Source organism: Apodemus sylvaticus, chromosome 17 (assembly GCF_947179515.1).
Source record: "Apodemus sylvaticus chromosome 17, mApoSyl1.1, whole genome shotgun sequence".
NCBI lineage: Eukaryota > Metazoa > Chordata > Mammalia > Rodentia > Muridae > Apodemus > Apodemus sylvaticus.
In genome coordinates this window covers 37,705,380-37,725,950 of record NC_067488.1, presented here as the reverse complement: position 1 = coordinate 37,725,950, position 20,571 = coordinate 37,705,380, and the positions used below count along the sequence as shown (strand labels likewise).

General features: G+C 47.3%; 1 protein-coding gene across 2 annotated transcripts in view; it reads right to left on the bottom strand.

The window, feature by feature from the left end:
* Positions 1–19,641, bottom strand: part of Khdrbs3 (KH RNA binding domain containing, signal transduction associated 3) — a 163,532-nt gene extending 143,891 nt beyond the window's left edge. Inside the window, exon 1 of one of the 2 annotated variants that reach the window (XM_052161316.1) lies at positions 19,381–19,641. In XM_052161316.1, the coding sequence (XP_052017276.1) occupies positions 19,381–19,468 (88 nt within the window). In that variant the 5' untranslated portion in view covers positions 19,469–19,641. Of the gene's footprint in view, positions 1–18,384; positions 18,604–19,380 lie in introns of those variants that run through there. The other variant, XM_052161317.1, reaches the window with a different exon arrangement.
* Between the last annotated feature and the right edge of the window lie 930 nt (positions 19,642–20,571).

Here is a 20,571-nt window from a genome sequence, read left to right as displayed (position 1 = left end):
GCAATGAGACAGACTAAATTTCAAATCCAATTCTAATCCCTACATAGCACCATCTTCCAAAGCCAGTGGATGTTCCCAAGTGGCATCACAACAAAATGGAATTTTCCACTTATGTTCTACAGTATGTCTGAAAGCATTCTGAACCCAGAAGCAGTCAGTCTCTGGGTCAGGAGAGAATGAACCGCTCCAGGCTATGCTCAAACATCGAGCCCTGGGGGTCTGAGAGGCCCCTGAAGGAAATTTGGCTGAGGGGCAGCAGGAACAGTGGTAGAAACCAGCCAGAAGCAGTGTGCTTTCCTACCAAAACATTCCTTAGAAAAAAGCAAAGAACCATGGGATTCAGTTCAGACCACTCCTCTATATACTTTAAACCATCAGCTTCTAAAGACCAGTCAGTGACCAGTATTCCAAGCATGGAAAATGCCACATTCTCCCCACCACAACTGCCACAACAGCCAACTCTACCACAACCTGAGGACTATTCCATCCCACCATGAGAGCTGCAAGCCACCGCACAGGCTCTAACACAGATGAAGCGTTTCGCTGCCATCCCTTGGGGCTCCAGGTCTGGGGTTGCACAACAATGGGACTATAATAATTATTGGTTTAAAAAGGTATTTTCAGACAGGCCCAACCATTGTACCATATGTTTAATGTGGAGCAGGAGTTCATAACTGTAATTAGCAAGTTCCAAACATGGGCCAGGTGCAGTGTGTTTAATTACTACACACAGCACTTCCACAGAGAAAACATACCAGGGTTTCCCTTCTCTCAACAGTAAGGAGGCAGAGATGGAAAGGAAGGAGACTGAATGTCTAAAAACACCATGGGAAGAGGAAACAGCCCCAATGTGACTTAAGTGCAAGAACAAGGCGCCACAGGTACAGACGTAGAGCTGAGTCCGAGCTGCTGCCAGCTCTTGGCGTTCATCCAGGATGTAGGTAGGGCCAAGCATTCTACCTACTTTGAATTGCACGGGCTTGTGTTCCTTTGGTGGGTTTTTTTTTTTTTTCTGGTATAATTACCATGTTGGGCACTCTTAAGTTTCTCTCTCTACAGTTCTCTGAGTCTTGTGGAATTGTTTAAAGCAATAGTGTTGACTATGCTGAAATAAGATGCACTGAACAGCAAAATGAACGTAGGTCTTCCATTCGAGAAACAGCCTGTTTTTCATACTCAAAACCTAATGTCTTGCAGGCTTAGTGGCATTATCTCTAAAATGGGAACATCAGTACCCATCTGCAGAAGGCTATTGCAAAGATTAGACAGAGTAATGACCTGGAAAATAGATCCTAGATTGTATAGAGGGTAAGAGGGGGCTGCCGCTGACGTTGTTACACTTTAGTTCTTATTATGGACTAGCCTAAAGCTATTTACTTGAAACTGGGCAAGAAAACCCCCACCCCCACCCCCAGGTCCTCAGTCAGCACTACAAAATGAAGACTGTTTTCTCCTGAACTCCTCCTGCTCTACCAACTGCTGGTGCAATTCAAAGGTCAGGTGCCACACCTTTACCATTTCTGCAGCTATCATATGTAAACGGCATTTACCCTTTTCTTCTTCTGGCTCTATTTCTGTATCTTACTCACCCAAGCATGTGGGAAGCCAGAGAGCTTAGGAAACAAATGGGCACAAATTGAAGTCTTGTCCCACCACCGTGCTTGGCAGCCTTGGCAACCCAAGCCTTTCTGAGGCTCTGCCTCCATCTGCCAATTCACAGATGAGCTTTTCATTGACGATAAAGACAATGCTTTCCGCTTCACAGACTGCAGAAGAGCAGGATTAAAAGAAACTACTTCAGGAGAAAACACAAGGAGTAGTCAAAAGGCAGACCAAAAATAACCCTTAATAAGGAAGGTGTGGTGTGCAATGGATAAAAAACTGACTGGGAGAGACAAGGGGAAAGGGAGACAGACTTACCAAGTCAGTCAGTCAGCTACCTGGTCAGCCTGACAAGCCATACCAAATCTGTGGCAATCACCCTGGCAGTTACTCTGCGTATTATATAAATAAGGCCTCTCTGTGAAGTGGAAAGGAAGAGAAATCAACTCCATAAAACCCTTCCTTCCTACCTCACAGTATTTTGATTGAAAGCAAGTGAGTTTGGGAAGCAGCCTGCCTCCTACTGGTACTTATTCAGTTTCAAGCTAGCCATGTGACTTTAGAACAGTCACACCCCTGTGAGAGCCTGTTTTCCCATGGGTAGGTCAGAATTTATGTTATCCATGTCAGAAGAATATTCTGGAGCCTGGAAGAATGCAGTTTGTGAATCTCTCTCCCCGCACACCCTGATGTTCAGCAGGAACTCAAGCTTTAGAAGCCCTGCTTTTGTAGTCTATAGTCATTTAATGTCTCCAAGATCCTGATGCACAAATAGGAGACAAGAGAGTCCATGAAATCTCCGAAGCCTGGCTGCAGATACTCCATTCATTTCCTGCTGCATACCCCAGTGCTCTGTGGTAGGCAGAAAATTGGCTTCCTCCAAACATATCTGCATCCTTACCCCCAGAGCCACAATTAATAAGTGGTGTGGAGACGGGCTGGGGAGAGGACTACGCTGGCCTGATAGTGGAGAGCTTACCCTGGGGAGCCCAGGACAACCACAAAGGCCTCACACATGGAAAACAGGGAACAGAGATTCATTGTGGTCTCATGGTGCTGCCTCTGCAGACAAAGGAAGGAGCTAAGAGCCCACTCTGTGGCTAGTTTCCAGGGTCCAGAAGAGAAAAGCCAGGTTCTTTACAGAGCACCCAGAATTCCCAGCAGCATCCACAGCAATCTCAGCCCAGGATTGTGAGGTAACGAAGCCACTGTATTTCAAACAGTTGGTCACAATGGCCACAGAAAAGGAAGACACTACCCGTTTTTTCAGACTGGTAGATCTTAGAGACCAGAATCTAAAAACTGAAAAACAAAACAGAGAACAATTTTACTTCCTCTGTATAATCACACCTTTCATTAAAATAAATCTCTTAAGGACATCGGTTTACGGAACTACAATGAGTGAGTAATCCTAACTGTGACGACTCCATTTTCTGTCCATAAATAACTTAGAGGATGTTAAACCACAGACATACTCAGTAGCACTATAGCAACAGCGCTAAGTCGAGATGCTAAGAAACCAAGCACAGAAATACCCACCCAGGTCTGAGGACAACCCAACTCAAGCTAAAGCACAGCTTTCAGACTCTAAGCAGGAGGTTCTTTCTGCAGGACTCCCCAGAGCACACTACAGTGGGTTTTCTAAAAGCTTAGACTGGCTTGCCATTTAAACTTCATGCTGTGTAAGTTTGGTCCTTAGTGATCAACTAACCCTCTGAGGTAAATAAGTCATAGGCGAAGCACGGCACACAAGAGTTGATGTGCCTCACTAAAGTGGTTTGGGTCTAGACTAGTTCTCTTAGAATGAGCTGTCATAGCACAGGCTGCCTAGATTTTTGGCTCCTCCTCCCACTTCTCTGCCACTGATGCAGCCACAAGATCTATACCCCCACACGGGGCTGTGCTGCTGGACACAAGCCAACAGAGTCGTGAATCTTGACTATAAATGAACTGGCTTCAAGTATCTTGTTACAGCAATACAAAATGAAGCAAAGCAGGTTTCAGGGCAATTTGTGGTTTGAAATCTGCTGTGAATTTTGTTTTAAACAGAAGCCATACTACTTCTCTATATATGTCTATGGACTATCAACTATCAGTTGAAACCAACATTTTCTCTTCATATAAAGAAGCCAAATCAACCTGATTAGAAAGGTTTACTATTGACATTTTCAGACAGATCAAAAAATATTATAGAAAAGAGCCTCTTACAGATCATTCAAATAGAAATCCACTTTTATTTAAAGTGCCTTAAATGAGTTATGAGGCTGTCGCACCTACTTTCCTCACATTCGCTAATTCACTAGGAAGCAACAATTCACTTGGACAAAAGAATTGCACACCCAATTGAAGTCTGAAAAGTATAGGAAGGGTTCCTGCCTTTCCCTTAACCAAAGCCATACTAATCAACTCTTCAACACACCCACTTGTCTGGCCCACAGTACATACAGTGGAGCTTCTCTACAGAGAACATAGGAAACAAAATAAACGAGTAGATAAATGAGTAGATAGGTAAATAATACATATGTGTACACACACACACACACACACACACACACACACACACACATGGCTTCTTCTTGCAGTAAGAAAGCTCCAGAATACCACCCACTGTGGAACAGGCTACTGCCTCTCTCACCTGAGTGAATCAGAACCAGAGAGAGTGCCACCCATCAGAAAGGCAGCGAGCGAACTGGAAGGTGCCCAGATCCGCTTTCTCCTGAACCCTAAGTCCTAAGAAAGGGAGCCAACCATTAATCTCGTGTGGCTCTGAAGCCAAAGGCTTGTGGCCTCTGTACTTTACATATACCTTAGGGAGCCGAGCAGGTCCTAGCAGCAGGAGGATTCAGGTTCTAGGGTCTAAAGATTTAAGGCTAAGCATTCACAGTTGATACAGTCAACTGCATCAAAAGCATCCACAAAGAAATTGTGTGTTATTACATGGTTAATGTAAGTCAACTGGCAAGGTGTGAGCCAACACAAGGTCAGAGATGTAAAGGAGCTGTGAGGAGCTGCTGAGGCATCTAGGGGAATGCGCCCACGATCCACGCCACATCCTGGGCTCTGGTCCACTTTACTGCTGAAGTTCAAGGATGTGCCGGATCAGTAGCTGCGATAGCAGCAAAGGTTATCCCATGTAAAAAGCAGCAAACGTGTAAGTGTAATTTCGATCACACACTCTTTATGTAGGTAGGAAGGTGACAAGAGAGACCTGCTCTTCCACCCACCCGTCTCCTGTCATGATGCACCCAAGAGGCTTGGGATGCACAAGCCTGGCATGGCTGCCTGTGAAATGACAGATCTCCTTAAAGCCAGTTGCTGGACTCTCAAAAAGAAAACAATCTACTGCCTTCTCTCACCGAAGCAACCTGAAAGAGGGGATCATAAATGAAAAATACAGGAACCAACTAGTCCCCAGCTATGCTGTGCCCACCGTCTCCAGGCTAAACTCTGAGAGCCCAACACAGCCCAGTAAGGAGTCCCATTCCCGGCCTAAAGGTGCTTAGGTTCTCCTGAGAGAAGCAACTGCCAACGACGCTCGATTCTGACTGACACAGTGGCATCAGTACTGTTAAAAACGAGGCCCACACTGGGCTCTGGGATACAGGTGGAAGGGACATGAGCCCATTCTGATGCCCACAGACAAGGAGCCTGCAGCCTTTAGAGAGGCCACGTAGCAGCAGTGCCCAGGATGTTTCTGCTCTCTGAAGTCCCTCTGCCTTCCCCTGACTAGAATAATGTACTACTTGCTCCTGAGCAGGGCCATAGTATCCAGGCTGTCTTTATTACAGCACTTACCACCCTACAATATAAATGTCTTTTAATTTGGCTGCTTCCCCACTGTGCTGCAAACTCTTTAAGGAGGGATAACGTATTAGCCAGCTCTGTTCCAGCACTTAGCCCTGCCTTGCCACCCTCCCACTGCTTACTGATGGAACCCACTCCCCACCCCTAATCCAGGGAGACTGAAGGAAAGACACACCCTGACAGCCAGAGTGCCCCTAAGCGGCTAGGATTTCCTCAGTGCAAAGTCACACTTCTCCCCTGTTCAGCTCTCCAACCGGACACAAATACTATCTTTAGGAATTCTTTACTGGAAGTAACACTGTGCTATGGAGAACAGTCAGCCACGAATTCTCTCACCGTCTTCCAAGCACCGCAAAGAAGTACCCAAGAAGCATAACCTTGGAGCCTAGGAATCTATATGCTGAACTCCCTGAAGGAAGGAACAGGAACACGTATGTTGCTAGCTCTCTAGACTCAGGGAAAAAGAAGCTTGACTGAATGTTAAGGACCTAAGAGGATATTAGCACTTCACACAGATTCTCCCAAGACCATTTAGGGATGAAGACACAGAAGTCTGTGGTGCTCATTACCAAAGCAAGTGCACAACTTAACTGACAGAGCTGAGAAAAGGAAAGAGCTATAGGACAGAATCATCCAGAATACAACCTAGCAACAGGCAAATCATACTTCTTAGTTCTTAGCTCCATAAGCTTTTAAGTCACTGTACAGACTGTAAAAATAGAGAGCAAGATTGTGGCCAGGTGGTATATTCCCATAACTCCAGGACTGGAAGACTGAGGCAGAAAGACCCTGAATTCTAGATCAGTCTGGGCTACCTAGGAAACAGATACCAGCCTGAGCTACACAGACTCTGTCTCCAAAACTGAAGAAATAAACTGAACATTGAGAATTCTGATTGTCTATTTGTTCTGATTTGTGTTTTATTAAATGGTGGGCATCCTGTCAAAAAGCAGAGAGAGTCTTTTGCAGTGTGTGTATGAAGCCTGGAGATGCAGAGACACCAAAGAGCAACAGCCTTAGACTTTTCCCATAAAAACAGATAAAAAGAAGTAAAGATAACAGACTGGGAACCTCAGAGGGTGTAACAATCTCCAAGGGCAGCACTAAGAATCTGTGAGCCAATCAAAAGACAGGGCTGAGGGCACTTCCTGCTGCTCCCAACAAACCCGAGGGCTGATGAAGAAAAAACAAAGGAGAACTGTAAAACCTGCCCAGCCCAGCTTCAATCTGACCTTTGACTTCTAGGAGTATTAATACATTCAAATAATAAGAGGAAATCGGGAGACAATTAGGAAAGCTGCCCTTTGCTCCAGAGCCACGGGGGATGTCTTGAGTGGTGTGAGCACATTCCCACGGCAAGCTACTGCTGAGTGCTGTGGCCACCAGGTCTCCACTGCAGTGTCAAGTACACTCCAGGGCAGACAGTGGGCTTCAACAGGTGACCTTTGCCATGGCATACCTTCCTCTGATCATAGAATATACTCCTGAGAAAGTCCTCTTGTCACTGCCCTCAGAAAGTCTCTTTATAAATATATCAAAGCCATAAGTTCCATTAAGAAAATTATAAGGTTTTTTTCTTGTAACAAGAAAAAAAGTATAATTTGGGGATTTCTTTTTCACTCCATTGAGTAGCACCAAAAATCTTGCCTTCTGCTGAGCCTGAAAAAGTACTGTAAAGCTACTGGAGGGCCATGGCCCACAGCCCCAGCCGCCCTGCCTCTAGCGGGGCTTTTCCTAAGACAGGGTCTGGCTTGGGACCCGGCTCCATCTGCTTTTGCCATGCGAGCATGAGGACCTGGGTTTGGATTGCCAGCACCCAAGCATAAAGCCAGCTGCAGCAGCATGCGTGTTAGCCCAGCACTGCATGAGTGGCCTGAAGGAACCGCACGTCTGCTGGCCACCCAGTTTAGCTGAATCAGGGAACTCCAGCTTCAGTGAACGACACTGTCTGGAAAAATAATATACAGTACAGCTGAGAAGGACACCTGATTTACACCTCTGGTCTCTGACGTATGGGTGTGTGTGTGTGTGCACACATGCACACGCACACACACACATACATGCCCCCAACCCACACACAGAAGGCCACCATCTTATTGTGCCTTACTCACAAACACTCTTTTAAGTTTACAAAATTATTTTCCCAATATAATAATATATAAAATACTGAATAATATCTGTAAAATGGTTTTAAAAGACTCTCATCTTGCTGGTATATTGGCAAGTTTCAAGATACAGGAAAGGACCTACATAAGAGAAATGAGTTGTCTGCAATAGATGCAGCACACAGTTAGCAATTTTAAACTCAGGGTAAGTACCTTCTATTATGCCCCTCCTGTGGGTGATGGGCTCAACCAACACTTTTACCAAATCTGCTCCTCAGTCTGTAACAGAGCGGTGGGCGGTGTGGGCACACCACTGCAGCACCCTGATTGTTTTCGGAAGCTTTATCAGAACGCACATACGCTTATCTACATACTGTAGATTCTGCTTTCCTCACTTGCTAACAGGAGCTTCATACAAGGTATACCGAAAAAGTATCTGGCCTTTGGTTTTTCCAGAAAAAGCCTGAGTTTAGCATGAAAACACAGAGATACCATTACAGACACAAATCTGCTCCCCAGATCTCTGAGCAAGGAGCCGGGAAGCAATCGTTTATAGGAACATTCCACCATGAATGACATCAGGGCACAGTGGAGGACAGGGCTGATTTCAGCACAAGGCAACAGAAAATAAGCCCTGGAATAAGAAGCTGCCCCAAATACCCAAATCCACAGATGCTCAAGCCCTGTATATAAAACAGGATAATGCTTGCTTACACTAAGCTACACCCTCTATAAGCGATCACTACAATATACTGGTACCTAATACTATGCAATCGTGTATGCTTTACATAACAAAATTTGTACATGTTTTAAAAAAGGTTCTATTTGTTTTTCAAATATTTCTGTACATGTTTGGTTAAAAAACACTGACAGATATACAGCAACCAGTTATATCTAGCCCATATTATATACATAGTATATGAGACGGATATATAGCAACCAGTTATATCTAGCCCATATTATATACATAGTATATGAGACGGATATATAGCAACCAGTTATATCTAGCCCATGGATATATAGCATAGGAGCTATACACAGATTTGATAATCCCATCAAAAGGACCAAGGATGTAGAGCTACGGGTTCCCAGTAAGCACACATGGTACAATGTAAGCATCAGTTTATATAGTAAAGGTTCATATATCATTGATTAAAAAAATCCATGACTATGCAAGATAAATGATATTAAAGTGAACAGAGAAAGGTAGGGGAAAGGAGTAGGGGCAGAGGGAGGGCAAAAGAAGTGTCCCTCTCAGTAGAACATCAATCGATGAATGCAGCTGGAGTAGAGGAGTTAGGAAATTGCCATTTTAGAAATACCACACACACAGCCATGTTTCGCATTGTTCAAAATATGAATGGGTGCTAAAGTCTGTGAGGAACGCTTTGAAAAAAAAAATGGAACATTCAGTCTTAACCTATCTCCCAGGAAAAGCACCAAGTGTTACAAAGGGAGACAGGGGGCCGGCATGACTCCAACCAGCCACCAACCTGGTCAGCAGTGCTGAGAGGCCCTGGCCACGTGCTCTCAGGCACAGAGAATGCACTGTCTCCTCAGCAGGACAAGACAACAGAGAGCCCAACATTACAGAGCTCTCCCATGAACAGGGGCATGTCCTCAGAGGCAGGGAAGGCAGAGGGCTGACTCCATTAAAACACTGGAATCCCGGCAGCAGGACGAGACCTGTGCTGACCCTCAGGGCAAAGATGGAACAACAAAAATAAGGAACTGAGTGAGAGGCCAGCATCACAAGTGAGCTTCAACAGCCCACAGGACAAGGCGCTTCCAGTTAGGAAGACGCAGATATGATAAACACTCAAAGGGCAACGCCCCGTGACAGGTGCCTGACCATCAGCAGTCGTGAACACAGCAGAGGGCACAGGAAGGACGCCCACAACAAAAACAGGTGAGTCCATGGAGACGGTGAAACGGGGAGTCAGCACTTGTCGTTTAACTTCTGTGTAAGCATAAACTCTTCCAGAATAAATCTGGGAGAAATGTATTTTGAAAGTTGGAGGAAGAAGAGACAGCTAGGTAACTACAGACAGCATCAAAGGCGGGAACTGGAAGATGAGGAACAACGGGAAAATCAGAGAAGCTCCCAAGGATGCGGCCAGCCCCGGGTCACTGACGGTACGCACCCAGCATCTGGTTCAGACCTCGTTAACAAGAAAGCCACCTGGTCCTGAGGAAAGCGGTGTGAGCATCACAGCACATAACCCACTCTGCAACAGCTTGCTAGCAATGGTCACCTCCCAGACTGGGTCCGAACATTCGACAAGATGTAGAGGGAAGGGGAGAGAGGGGGCTGGAGACAGCTCTGTGGTTACAAGCTCTTGCTACTCCTGCTAAGGACCTGAGTTCTGTCCCCTGCACCGACACTGGCAGCTCACTATACCAGCTTCAAGAGATCTGATGCACTCCCATGGATTCTACATTTGTACATGCAAACACACATAAAAGAAATAAATAAAGTCATTAAGAGGATTAATTCGTTTATTACAAACAATAATGAAGGCGACAGCAAGGACAGCAGCAGCAGCCCTTTTTGCTCTTTGCTCTCGACACACACACCCAGCCTGCCAGAGAGCCTCTCACAAGCACCACACCACTGTGCCACAAACACTCCAGAGCACCCACCCGTACCTGCTTAACCACCATGTGCAGACAGGAAACTGAGGCTGAGAAGAGTTTATTCAGCCACGGCCACAACACATCAAAGGCAGTGCTAAGACACGAGTCCAACTTTGCTGACACAAGACTTAACTATCCTGTTCTGCAACATAGCCTGAGTCCAAGCCCAGGAGCATTTCAGCTAACTGGCTTGCACGCAGTGTAGGAGCTAGGGCAAGGGATTTTTCTAAGTGGTTAACTTCTGATTAGGCTCCCTGGGTACAACTGGACTGAAAGGAGGAGGCAAAGAAATGAGAGCCGTAAGAAAATCCAGTTCCCTTCCCACAGAAAGCAGGCAGTCATTCGCTCTGCACTGGTCAACTGGAAAGAGCTGGGGTCTGAAACCCAGATATAACTGGAGGTGCAAACAAGACCACTGGAAGACCTTAACATTAGATAATACCATCACTTCATCTCAGTGACACCAAATAAGCTAAACAGAGACAGAACTGCTCCAGTTCAGTTTGGCAGAATTAAATATTCAGAGTTCAATTTAGTAATTCAAAATGTGTCAACACATTATTTCCATCAATAATAATCAATTTTTAGAATTCTTATGATGGCTAGATATAGTGATCCAGTATTCAGCACTGTTTTAAAAAAAATCACTTCAAAAGCCAGCCATGTTTGCTTTGTAAACTCCCTGTGGCTCCTGGCACTGGTGGGCCCTCTAACTCACTCTTGTCAAGAGCAGCAAAAGGCAAGAATAAGCAGAAAACCCCACACCAGCTGACAAACCTTTCTAACTGCTGCTTATTGTGTATCTCCGACTTTGATATGCATGCCCCAATGCAAACTAACTCTGAAAACTGTAATTCCACTTTGAAGGAACAGACCCCAACGGCCCATAGCCACAAGCCAGACCATTCTAGTATCTAAGAGCGATCAATCCAGTGTGTGTAGAGTTTTTCTTTAGGTCACAGAGCCTTCTCTACGTTAGCCTCAAGATGCAAACAGTTAGATGACCCTGTGACCACCATTCCTTTGTAGAATGAGATGAACAAAATCAACCACACAGTAGTTAACAGGACTATATGAAATGCATGAGACACAAGCTAGCAACTGAGCACAGCACCCCTTAGAAACTCAGAAACACTAGCAACTGGACAAAAAACGCTCCTCTGTGTCCTGAAATGCTGGAGAAAGTATACTAACTTTGAAAAAAATAGTAGGAATGCATGAAACCCCAAAGAGAGGCAAGCCTGCGCATCAGTGCTAATTTTGGTTCAGGACTTAAGCTAGGTGGGTAGAAGAGGATCTGCAGCTATGTGGAGCACCATCTAGTGGAAGAAAAGCAGAGCGCAGCCGTGTAGCCTGAGCAGAATAACACCATGAAAATGAGAATGAAAACGGCCCCTCCCCACTCCCTCTAATTTCTCAATGGGACCTGGAACCAGTAGTGACCCCAAGTGTAGGATGTAGGCTGAAAGGAGAGATCAAAGAGGTTGCTCTCCCACATCCATGCCCTTTCCCATGCCAAGGAAGAGCAACAATAATATGCCAGAACACCATTAAAATCCTTAAAATAGCAGCAGAAGCGGATTGGTGAAAACCATGGAAATTTACAGCCTCCCAGCTCAGAGCAAGCTCTCTTGTGCTTGGGAAGGCTGCAGTGTCCAGACACGCTGTAAGCTGTGGTCATAAAAAGGTTTACGGAACTTCATTTGTTAAATTTAGGCATAGGGTGTTGTACATTGACCAGCATAATGAAATCAACTGGCACTGCTGATTCTGACAGGAATCAAAGGAGCTGGACATCCAGAGCTGAAAAACTAAAATCATCCTAATATCAGAAAATCACCATATATCATAAGGCTTGGAGATTCTGTGTGTTACCACTAGGCACAGTGTGTCTGCAAAGTGACACCAGCACCCATCTGTCTGGGGCCAGTCCACAACAGCAGGCAATAATAACTGAGAACCTACTGTGTGTTCTGCATTGCACATGTGTAAACCACCAAACATACTAACAGAGCATTGGGTCCTCAACTTGTGGATGGGCAAACTGAGGGTCTGAGAAGGGAAGCAACTGGACAAATCTGAAGGGTGTCACCTTGTATAATCACAGGATTCTTTCCCCACAGTTTGGTCCTTGTTAGGTGTGGCTATTCCCTAAGGAGATGGCATCTGCCAGTCTCCACACTGGCAGTAGGCACAGTCTGCCCCTCTATAACACATGGAAACTCTTCTGTTCAGCAGATCACTGGTGCAAGGCTTTGCCGTTAATTAAGTGCTGTTGTTAGAGCAGTCACCCGTGCCTGCTTGCACACTACCCGAGGCTCCCAAGCCCAATGCACAGCAACCTCTATTAATTATCTGACTCTCCTAACCTCAGTTTTCTCACCTGTAAAATGAGCTATTCTTTTTTTTTCCTTTCAATTTTCTTTTTCTTTGAAACGGGGTTTCTCTGTGCAGCCCTGACTGTCCTGGAGCTCATTCTGTAGACCAGGTTGGCCTCAAACTCCAGAGATCTACCTGCCTATGTCTCCTGAGTGCGGGGATCAAAGGTGTGTACCAGGGCTGCCCAGCATGGATTATTCTTTTAACACTGTTAGAAAAATTAAATGAAACAATATACATAAAGCATGAAAATGAGAAAAGGCCCTTGATAAAGAGCAGCTGTAAGAACTAGTAATATCAGGGCATATGTGTTTAAATACACTCCCTTCCAGAAAGCCAAGACCACTGATTGTGGAAATAGGATCTATGTTACCATTCCCTCCCTTCCTTCCTTCTTTTTGAGCCTGGCTTTAAAGGATAGGCACTTTCTCATTATACCACAAACTAAGAGTCTAATATGCTCTGAACCAGTCGATTCCTCGGTGACCAAGAATTAAAAACAAAGAGCTCTGTCTGCAACTTCTGCAGGACTCCTCCACACAGCAGGCCCTGAGAGAAGAGTTCACTAGCGCACTTTCTAGGCCATGTCGTCCTGCTTTCTCTGATGCATACATAAGTCAGACCCCTACCAAGGCTCACACTAGTGTTGCTGGAAAGCTCAGGACACAGTGGGTGGCCTTTCTGTTAAGGCACATTTTCAGACACTTCTTTTAAAAATTCATCATCAACAACAGAAATTCCTAATGGGCTTCTCCCATAATCAAACTTTTATTTTAAAACAATGCTGAGTAACCGCCTTTTATATCCTTTCTTAAAGTATCCTTTCTAAGCACTGAAGGGTTGAAGCTCCAGGCTGACTATAAGTTCCACCTCCTTTCCATTTTGGAGCCAGGGATGCCTCATTAGGGAAAAAAACACACCCACACAGCGGCAGGACAGGGATAAAACTGTGAACCTTGCAAGATCCTGCGTGGGTCAGAGAGAATACATTGGAAGCACCTGGCACTAAGGAGGCCCTCCACCTGGTTGCTCGGATTTTAACCATTTATAAGCACTGTCCCAGAGCTAAGAACACCCTGCTTACTGTTATAACAAAGATGTAGGTATGCCTTTCTCTCTCCCTTCAGTCGGACAGATGACAAGTAGCAAAGAGGTCTCTGCATACCCAAGTTGAAGCTGGTGTCAGAGCAGTTCAATTGTTCCCATTTCTGGCTAAGCATGGTCCTCAGTGGCATATGCCTTTAATCCTAGCACTCAGGAACTGAGGCAGGCAGGCAGGCAGGCAGGCAGATCTCTATGAACTCAAACTCCAGGCTTGCCTGGTCTACATTGTGAATTCTAGGCCTGATTACATAGTGAAACAGTATCTAAAAAATGAAAAAGAAAACAAAAGGAAGGAAGGAAGGAAGGAAGGAAGGAAGGAAGGTAGGTTGGTTTCTGGCTGGTGCCTGCAATCGCAAATTAACTCCTTCAGGTAAAAAGATTTATAAGGTATGTGTGCCAGGAGCTTTCAGTCTAGTGATTCTACTTATTTAAAAAAAAAAAATCCCATTATGAATTTCAGAAGGAAGACTGATTGCACTGGAGTGCACTGGCTTAACAAGTTCCTCAGGAAAGAAAGAAAAAGTAAATAAACATCTGACTCTAAGCAGATCTGACAACATCTTTTCATTATCTCCTGAACAAGAGCCCTTCGGTCCCCCCACACTCAGGACCCGGCCTGCTCTCCTGCTGGCTTTAACTGCACATTCCACCTGGACCTTCCTCACCGACATCCCCATGCGCCAGGCCTGGTGGTCCACAGGTCAGGAGCAGAGCTCTCAGAGGCTCTGAACTCCCAGCCCACTTTCACTCGTCCACCTCTCTGCTAATTAATTACTTCAGGAAGGCTGGAGTTCCGTTTGCAAAGTCCAGGCATGGAACTTGATGCTACCTCCTAAAGACAGGGGAGACCAGGGAAGACCAGGTCTGCTCCTAACAGGCTCCCACTCTCCCAGCAAAGTGAAGGGAACTAAACCCCAGCACGGCCCGAGGGGCAGGTAAGCACTGGGCATCACTGCAGATGAGAAGAAGGCAATGGAGCCCAGCCCTTTGCTGGGGAGAGGAAAGCAGACGAGAGCTCAAGCAGAAGCCTGCAGGGAGTGGAGTAAAATTAGACAACGCATCATATATCTTCCAACCCACTGTGGTCAGGGAGCAAGAGAAGGAACTGCACATCAGACTGCTGGGCTCTCCGAGTCTGCGCCCCTCACTAACCAATGCTCGCTCCTACAGCAAGCTCACTTCCCAGAACCCCAAGGGTCAGACAGAATAGCATGGCAAAACCAACGACCCACTTTTGCCTTCCCTCTGATGCCTAGAAAGTGTGCCATTTCAGACAAGTTCTCAACTGAAAACCTGGCCCAAAGACCTCTCCATCCCTGGGGGGGGGGGGGGGGGGGTAGGAGGGGGGGGTGTTGGAGGTAATTAGAATACAAGCATCACCAGGGACAGAAGGGGCTCAGAAACCCTGTTCTAGCTCATATGAAGAGCTGATTGATCTGTATCCCAGAACAACAACTGGGAACAGAGTTCCTGAGGAAAGAAGACATCTATAAACCTGAAACTCATGCTCTCCTACAGTGGAGCACAGGGTCTTCTAGTTCCTCACGTCTTCTAGTCAGCACAAAAAGCCTAGCACACAGGCTGGGTCCCAAAAGTCTAAGTGCTGGAACACTATATCTCTCTGTAAAGTACTGCATAAATTTCAGAAGTGGCTGACCTCAAACTGAGTCACTATATTCATTTCCTCCAAATGTAAACCTGAACACTCACAACCAGTGGAGAAACAAACAAAAATGTACGGCAGCCTCCTCTGGATGAGGTAGGGAATCACACTCTGTAGCACATAGGTGCCACACCTACACAGCACTCTGAGAGTCTCCCTGCTGAGCCCTCACTGTACAGGTCTGAGCGCACTCAACCAAAGCAAAACAATTTCCAAAAGGGAGTCAGTCCCCCAAATGGAAGCCACGCCACTGAGTTCTGTTCATTACAAGGAAATATGGGCTAATGCCCTCTTCTGCACATACATAGCCCCCACACAGCTTAAATAATGCGAAGAGCCCTAATATTTGAGAAGCCGAGGTCACGTGAAAAGCATTATTTTGAAATAGCAACAAAGTGCTCATCAGTGTAGATGCACGGCCAGCCTCACATCACTGTGCTGCCTCCTGTAACCAACAACAACTGAATATAACTTGGCCATGAATAGCCACCAATCTATACATTATCACATAATTAAAAACATGGGGTTATGCCTTGGACAGACTTGGACAGGGAGCCATTCAAACCTTGACCAATGTGTGAGATTAAATCACGACACAAGATATTCTGGAGAGGGATTTTGTAAGTCAGACTATCGCCTACTGGCAAACTCGACACACAGCATGCACCACCCCTGCAGTCTCCAGCTAACCTCCCTAGCAAGAAGCACAGCCTTCACAATGTAGGCATGACCGGGGAAGCAAGCCAGGGAACAGAGAGTGAACACCAAAGCCGCATTTCTTCCCTTTCTTACCAAACCTGGATTCTTTTGTCTTCAGTGCCAATTAAGCACTAGCCTTACTTTTGTTGGCAAATGAAATTTTACATTTGGGGCAAAGAGAGAGGAGCTACCTTTGGAAATTAAAAGTCAACTCGGTATCTTGTGTCCACTATGAACCACCGGCCTGGACAGAAGGCAGCCCAGCACCTGCCCTGGCAGAAGTCTCACCTGATGGCTGTCTGCACCAGTCCTTACTTAAAGACTGTAGCAACAGTGATAACTCAGCCAGGACGCTGATCGATGTTTATGAATACCGCATTCTGAAATAACTTCTCATTTATAATCTGTCTCATTATCGTACGGTGCTGATTACTAAACTAAAATACTGGTCACGGGAGGGCTTTAATTCACAGGTGCCTCAGCCTGGGAATGAAATCCTTCAGAAGTCTACAATGGAGGTCTGCTTCTTCAAAATGCAGAAAGAGCCCCCTGTCTCCTATAGCAGCCATCAATCTTTCTAAAGGACATGGTACTTCCCTCGCTTACATTAAATTAACCGGGGGATAATCATATTCACTGTATTGATTTCAATAGTGGTTTAAGTTGGCATGCACGAAGAGTTCATCTTTTAGAGAAGTCACATGTAGAAAGAAGAATGTCTTTCAAGACAGAAGACTTGGGTTCAAATTAATTCTTAGTACCTACAGGCTGATATGCAGCAGGGGTCCCAGCAGCCACTGGGAAAGCACTGATTGTCTTGTCTCCGGGGCTGGAAATGTAAGGATGGAACTAGACAGCAAGTCTTCAAGTGACATAGAAACTTTGCAAATACTGTGCAAAACCTTAAGAACCACGAGCTCTGGAGACAATAGCTGCAGAGTCTCTCTTACAGACCACGCCATAATAAAGGTTCATCTCAGTACCAACCATTCCCACCTGTGGGAGATTCCAGCATAACCTCTAAAAAGAGACTTTCCGTGTAATAATATATATATATATATATATCAAAATAAGAATAACAGCTTTCATATAACCAGTAAAAGGGTGGCTATCAGATTTCAAATAAAACTTTACCAAAAAAAAATCACCCAAATGCTGACTTCAGACCTAATCCTTTTTTTTTTTAAAAAAAAAAAAAGGTACTTGTAATGATGGGGTTACGTAACAGACCATAATTAATATTTCAAATGACAGAGCACCGTGTTCCCGATATCAGGCTCCATCTCCAGTGATGTAAAAACTCACAGTAACAGGAGCAGCAGCAGCAGCCGAGCTTCCTTCAGCGCTAAGAAATGTACTTCTCTCAAGAATTACAGTCCTGATGAAAAGCCAGGCAACCAAGTTCAAAGCCCAACAAGCCCTAGATAGAAAAACACCTCCCAGTATCTGGTTCAAAAAAAATGGAGCCACTATTACCTCAGGAACCGTCGGAACTGTGAGCATCTTAACAGCACACGGCTATGGCAACACAGCACGGGAAAACAATCCTGACTTTTAAAAGAACTCGTTATCCTTTAAGCCTAGTGTTCCTGATTGAGTACGACCCAAGTTTGATTTGATCTTTTCACCCAGAAAACTGTACTTGGTTTCACAGTCCAGACCATTTCTAATCCACTGATCGCACACAATGTACAAAGAATTTTGACAGCCCCAGCAAGCAGCAAAAGATATACGTAAATCATGGGGAGTGGGGAGTACAAACCTAACAGCCGGGACCTGACTACAAGACTGCCCAGAAGGACCAGGCAATCAAACTTAAAATCCCTTTCTCACTACTTTTAAGAGTGAACGCCCATTACTTTCTCACAAGCCCCGTTACATTAAAGAAATCAAAATAAGCGTGCCATTAATGGGAGAGGCTGGCAAACAGATTTCTGTATAACAATTCAAAGAAGCTTGAATCCTTGGAGAAGGTAAATCTCTCCAACCACGAGAGGACAACAACCTACTCCTGACAACTGTCGACCATAAGCAAGTAACAGAGGTCGTGCTTCTAAAACATAGGTGTCTACACATAAATAGAAGATGTCTGCCTCATCTTTCTCTCCCAACAATAAGAGTCAGGACCAGCACTGTGAACAGCATACCCCCAAAAAGGATCCACTACACAAAGTAATTCATAAAACGGTTACAAATCTGACCAGAAAACAGTTCTGTCATATGTCATATCTCTAAAAAAGAAGTAGGGAAAAGGGGGAGGGGGGGGAGAGAGAGAGAGGGAGAGGGAGAGCGAACGAACAGAGGTTCCCAGACCATCTTCCTCTGAAACATGAAAACATGCTGGACCCCGGGTGTAGCAGGTTAGATCGGGGAAGGCAGGCTTCCTTTTACCTTCCATCCCAGCAGATGATTCAGGAAGCCAGAGAAGTAAACCTGAAGAATACTGTCCTGGGTAGGCGTGCCTCCATAAAACCCCAGTGTCCCTGTCCTTGGCACTTCCCGGTTCCTTTTCCACCCCGCGCTGGTTGGAGGAGTGTGAAAAATGGCACAGGCGGGTGGTTCCTTTGGCAATGTGTTCAACCCTAAGCCTGACACCAATGAGGGTCACCCGCCCCAACTTGAATCAAAAAAGAGAAAGGGCGAGCAAGAACTGGCTCTCTGGCGGGCCTCCTCCACCAAACTGAGTCCTCCAAAGGCCGCCTGCCTGCCGGGCTGGCATGAGTGCCCGCCCCCAGGAACGGCAAACTGCCCAGCTGGCGGCCGCCTAGGCACACACAGAAAAACCGTGGGAGAGAGGCTGGGCTCCTCCCTCGGGGCCGCTAGAGTCCTCCCCTCTATCATGCTTGGAGGATCTGACCCTAAACCTCTTCCAAGGTCCCCAAACTTCACTAACAACCCAAGCACCTGTTCCCTTCACCTCCTGCGCAGCAGATCCGCTCAAGTCCATCCTTATCCCTGAAGCGCTTTTATCCAGCTCCTTGGACACCCCGAACACCCCAGGTCCCCCCCCCACTCTCTCCTTTCTCCTCTTCTCTCTCTCTCTCTCTCTCTCTCTCTCTCTCTTCTCTCTCTCCTCTCTCTCTCTCTCCTCTCTCCTCTTCTCTCTCTCTCTCTCTCTCTCCCCTCTCTCTCTCTCTCTCTCTCTCTCTCTCTCTCTCTCTCTCTCTCTCTCTCTCTCTCTCTCCCCCCCCCCGCCCCCGCGATGGGCTCATCCAGGATCGGTCCAGACACAGGCCTCCTACACGCTCGATGTCCTCCGCCCAGAAGTTTCCCCAGGGTCCACCAGGGTCCCCACGGAATCGCCTCCAGTCCCCATGCTCCTGTCGGGCCTCCTCCCTTCTCCCCAGAGCCGGCTACGCGGGTGCCGTTAACGGCCGCCGAACTCACCTCGGTTCACCAAGCGCAGGGCGTGCGTGAAGGAGGGGTCCAGAGAGTCCTTCTCCGCCATCAGCTCCGGCAGGTACTTCTCCTCCATGCTCGCCGGCCGCCGGGCCCGCTTCTCCGCCCCGCGGCGCGCGCGCGCCAGCCGCCCCGCAGCCCGAGCCGCCCGCCCCCGGCGGCGCGGACCCCGCCAGGGCGCCTCGGCGGCCAAGCCGGGCGGGCGGCCGGGCGGCGGCGGCGGCGGCGGCTCGGGGCGGGCGGCGGCCGCTCAGACCCGGCCCCCGTGGAGCCCCAGATCACCGCGCTGCGGGCCGCGGGCTGCACGGCGGCGGGATGAGCGAGAGGAGCGGGCCGGGAGGCGGAGGAGCGCTGGCCGGTCTCGCTCGCTGGCCGCGACGACGCTCAGCTCTGCCGCGACCCCGCCCCGCGCGGCCACCCCGCGCGCTCTGAGCCGCCGCGCACTGCCCTGCGCCCTCCCCGCCCCGCCCGCCGCGCCTGCGCGTTGTGCGGACCGCCCGGCGCGCGCCGCCTCGTGGGGGCACTGGGACTGCGCGGGCCCGCGGCGGGGGACGTTGTAGGGGCGCTTCTGGTCCCTAGACCCGGGGTCTCCATCCCGGGCTCCCCGATGAGCACCTCTAAGCTGTCCGGCATTGCCTGGTATGTGCAGCCTGGGAAACTGAGGCTCACGGGTCAAGTGGCGCGTCCAAGGTCACCCGTCCTAGCAAAGAGGGACAAGGGCAGAGGTCTTTGGAGCCCGGGTTCATACTGCCAGGCTCTGGAACAGGCAGTGCGACCACGCTCCTTGTTCACCAAAGCTTTGCGGACTTGCCTAACTTAAGTCACTTTGCTGTCCCCTGCTATTTGTGCGAAAAATACCGCGGGCCGGACTTGAAACGCCAGCCTCCTGAGACCCTTGGTGCAGAGGTCGGTTACATAAAAGCTCCTGCCCCTTCAGACTGTCTTTGTCTTCCAAGAGTTGCTCCGAGTTGCCCTTCTCCTTACATGGTAGTGTCTGGACGTGGATGAATGAGCCTTTCTAAACTGTCCCCAGTAGGGAACCTACCGCACCGCGCATAGGTTGTGATGTCTTCTGTCTCCCTCGAGCCACCCAACCAGACCCCAGCGTCATGCTTTCCTAGGCTCCTTGTAGATCCTTTGAGGTGTGTGGAATAAATGTCCCACACTAGGCCAAGGACT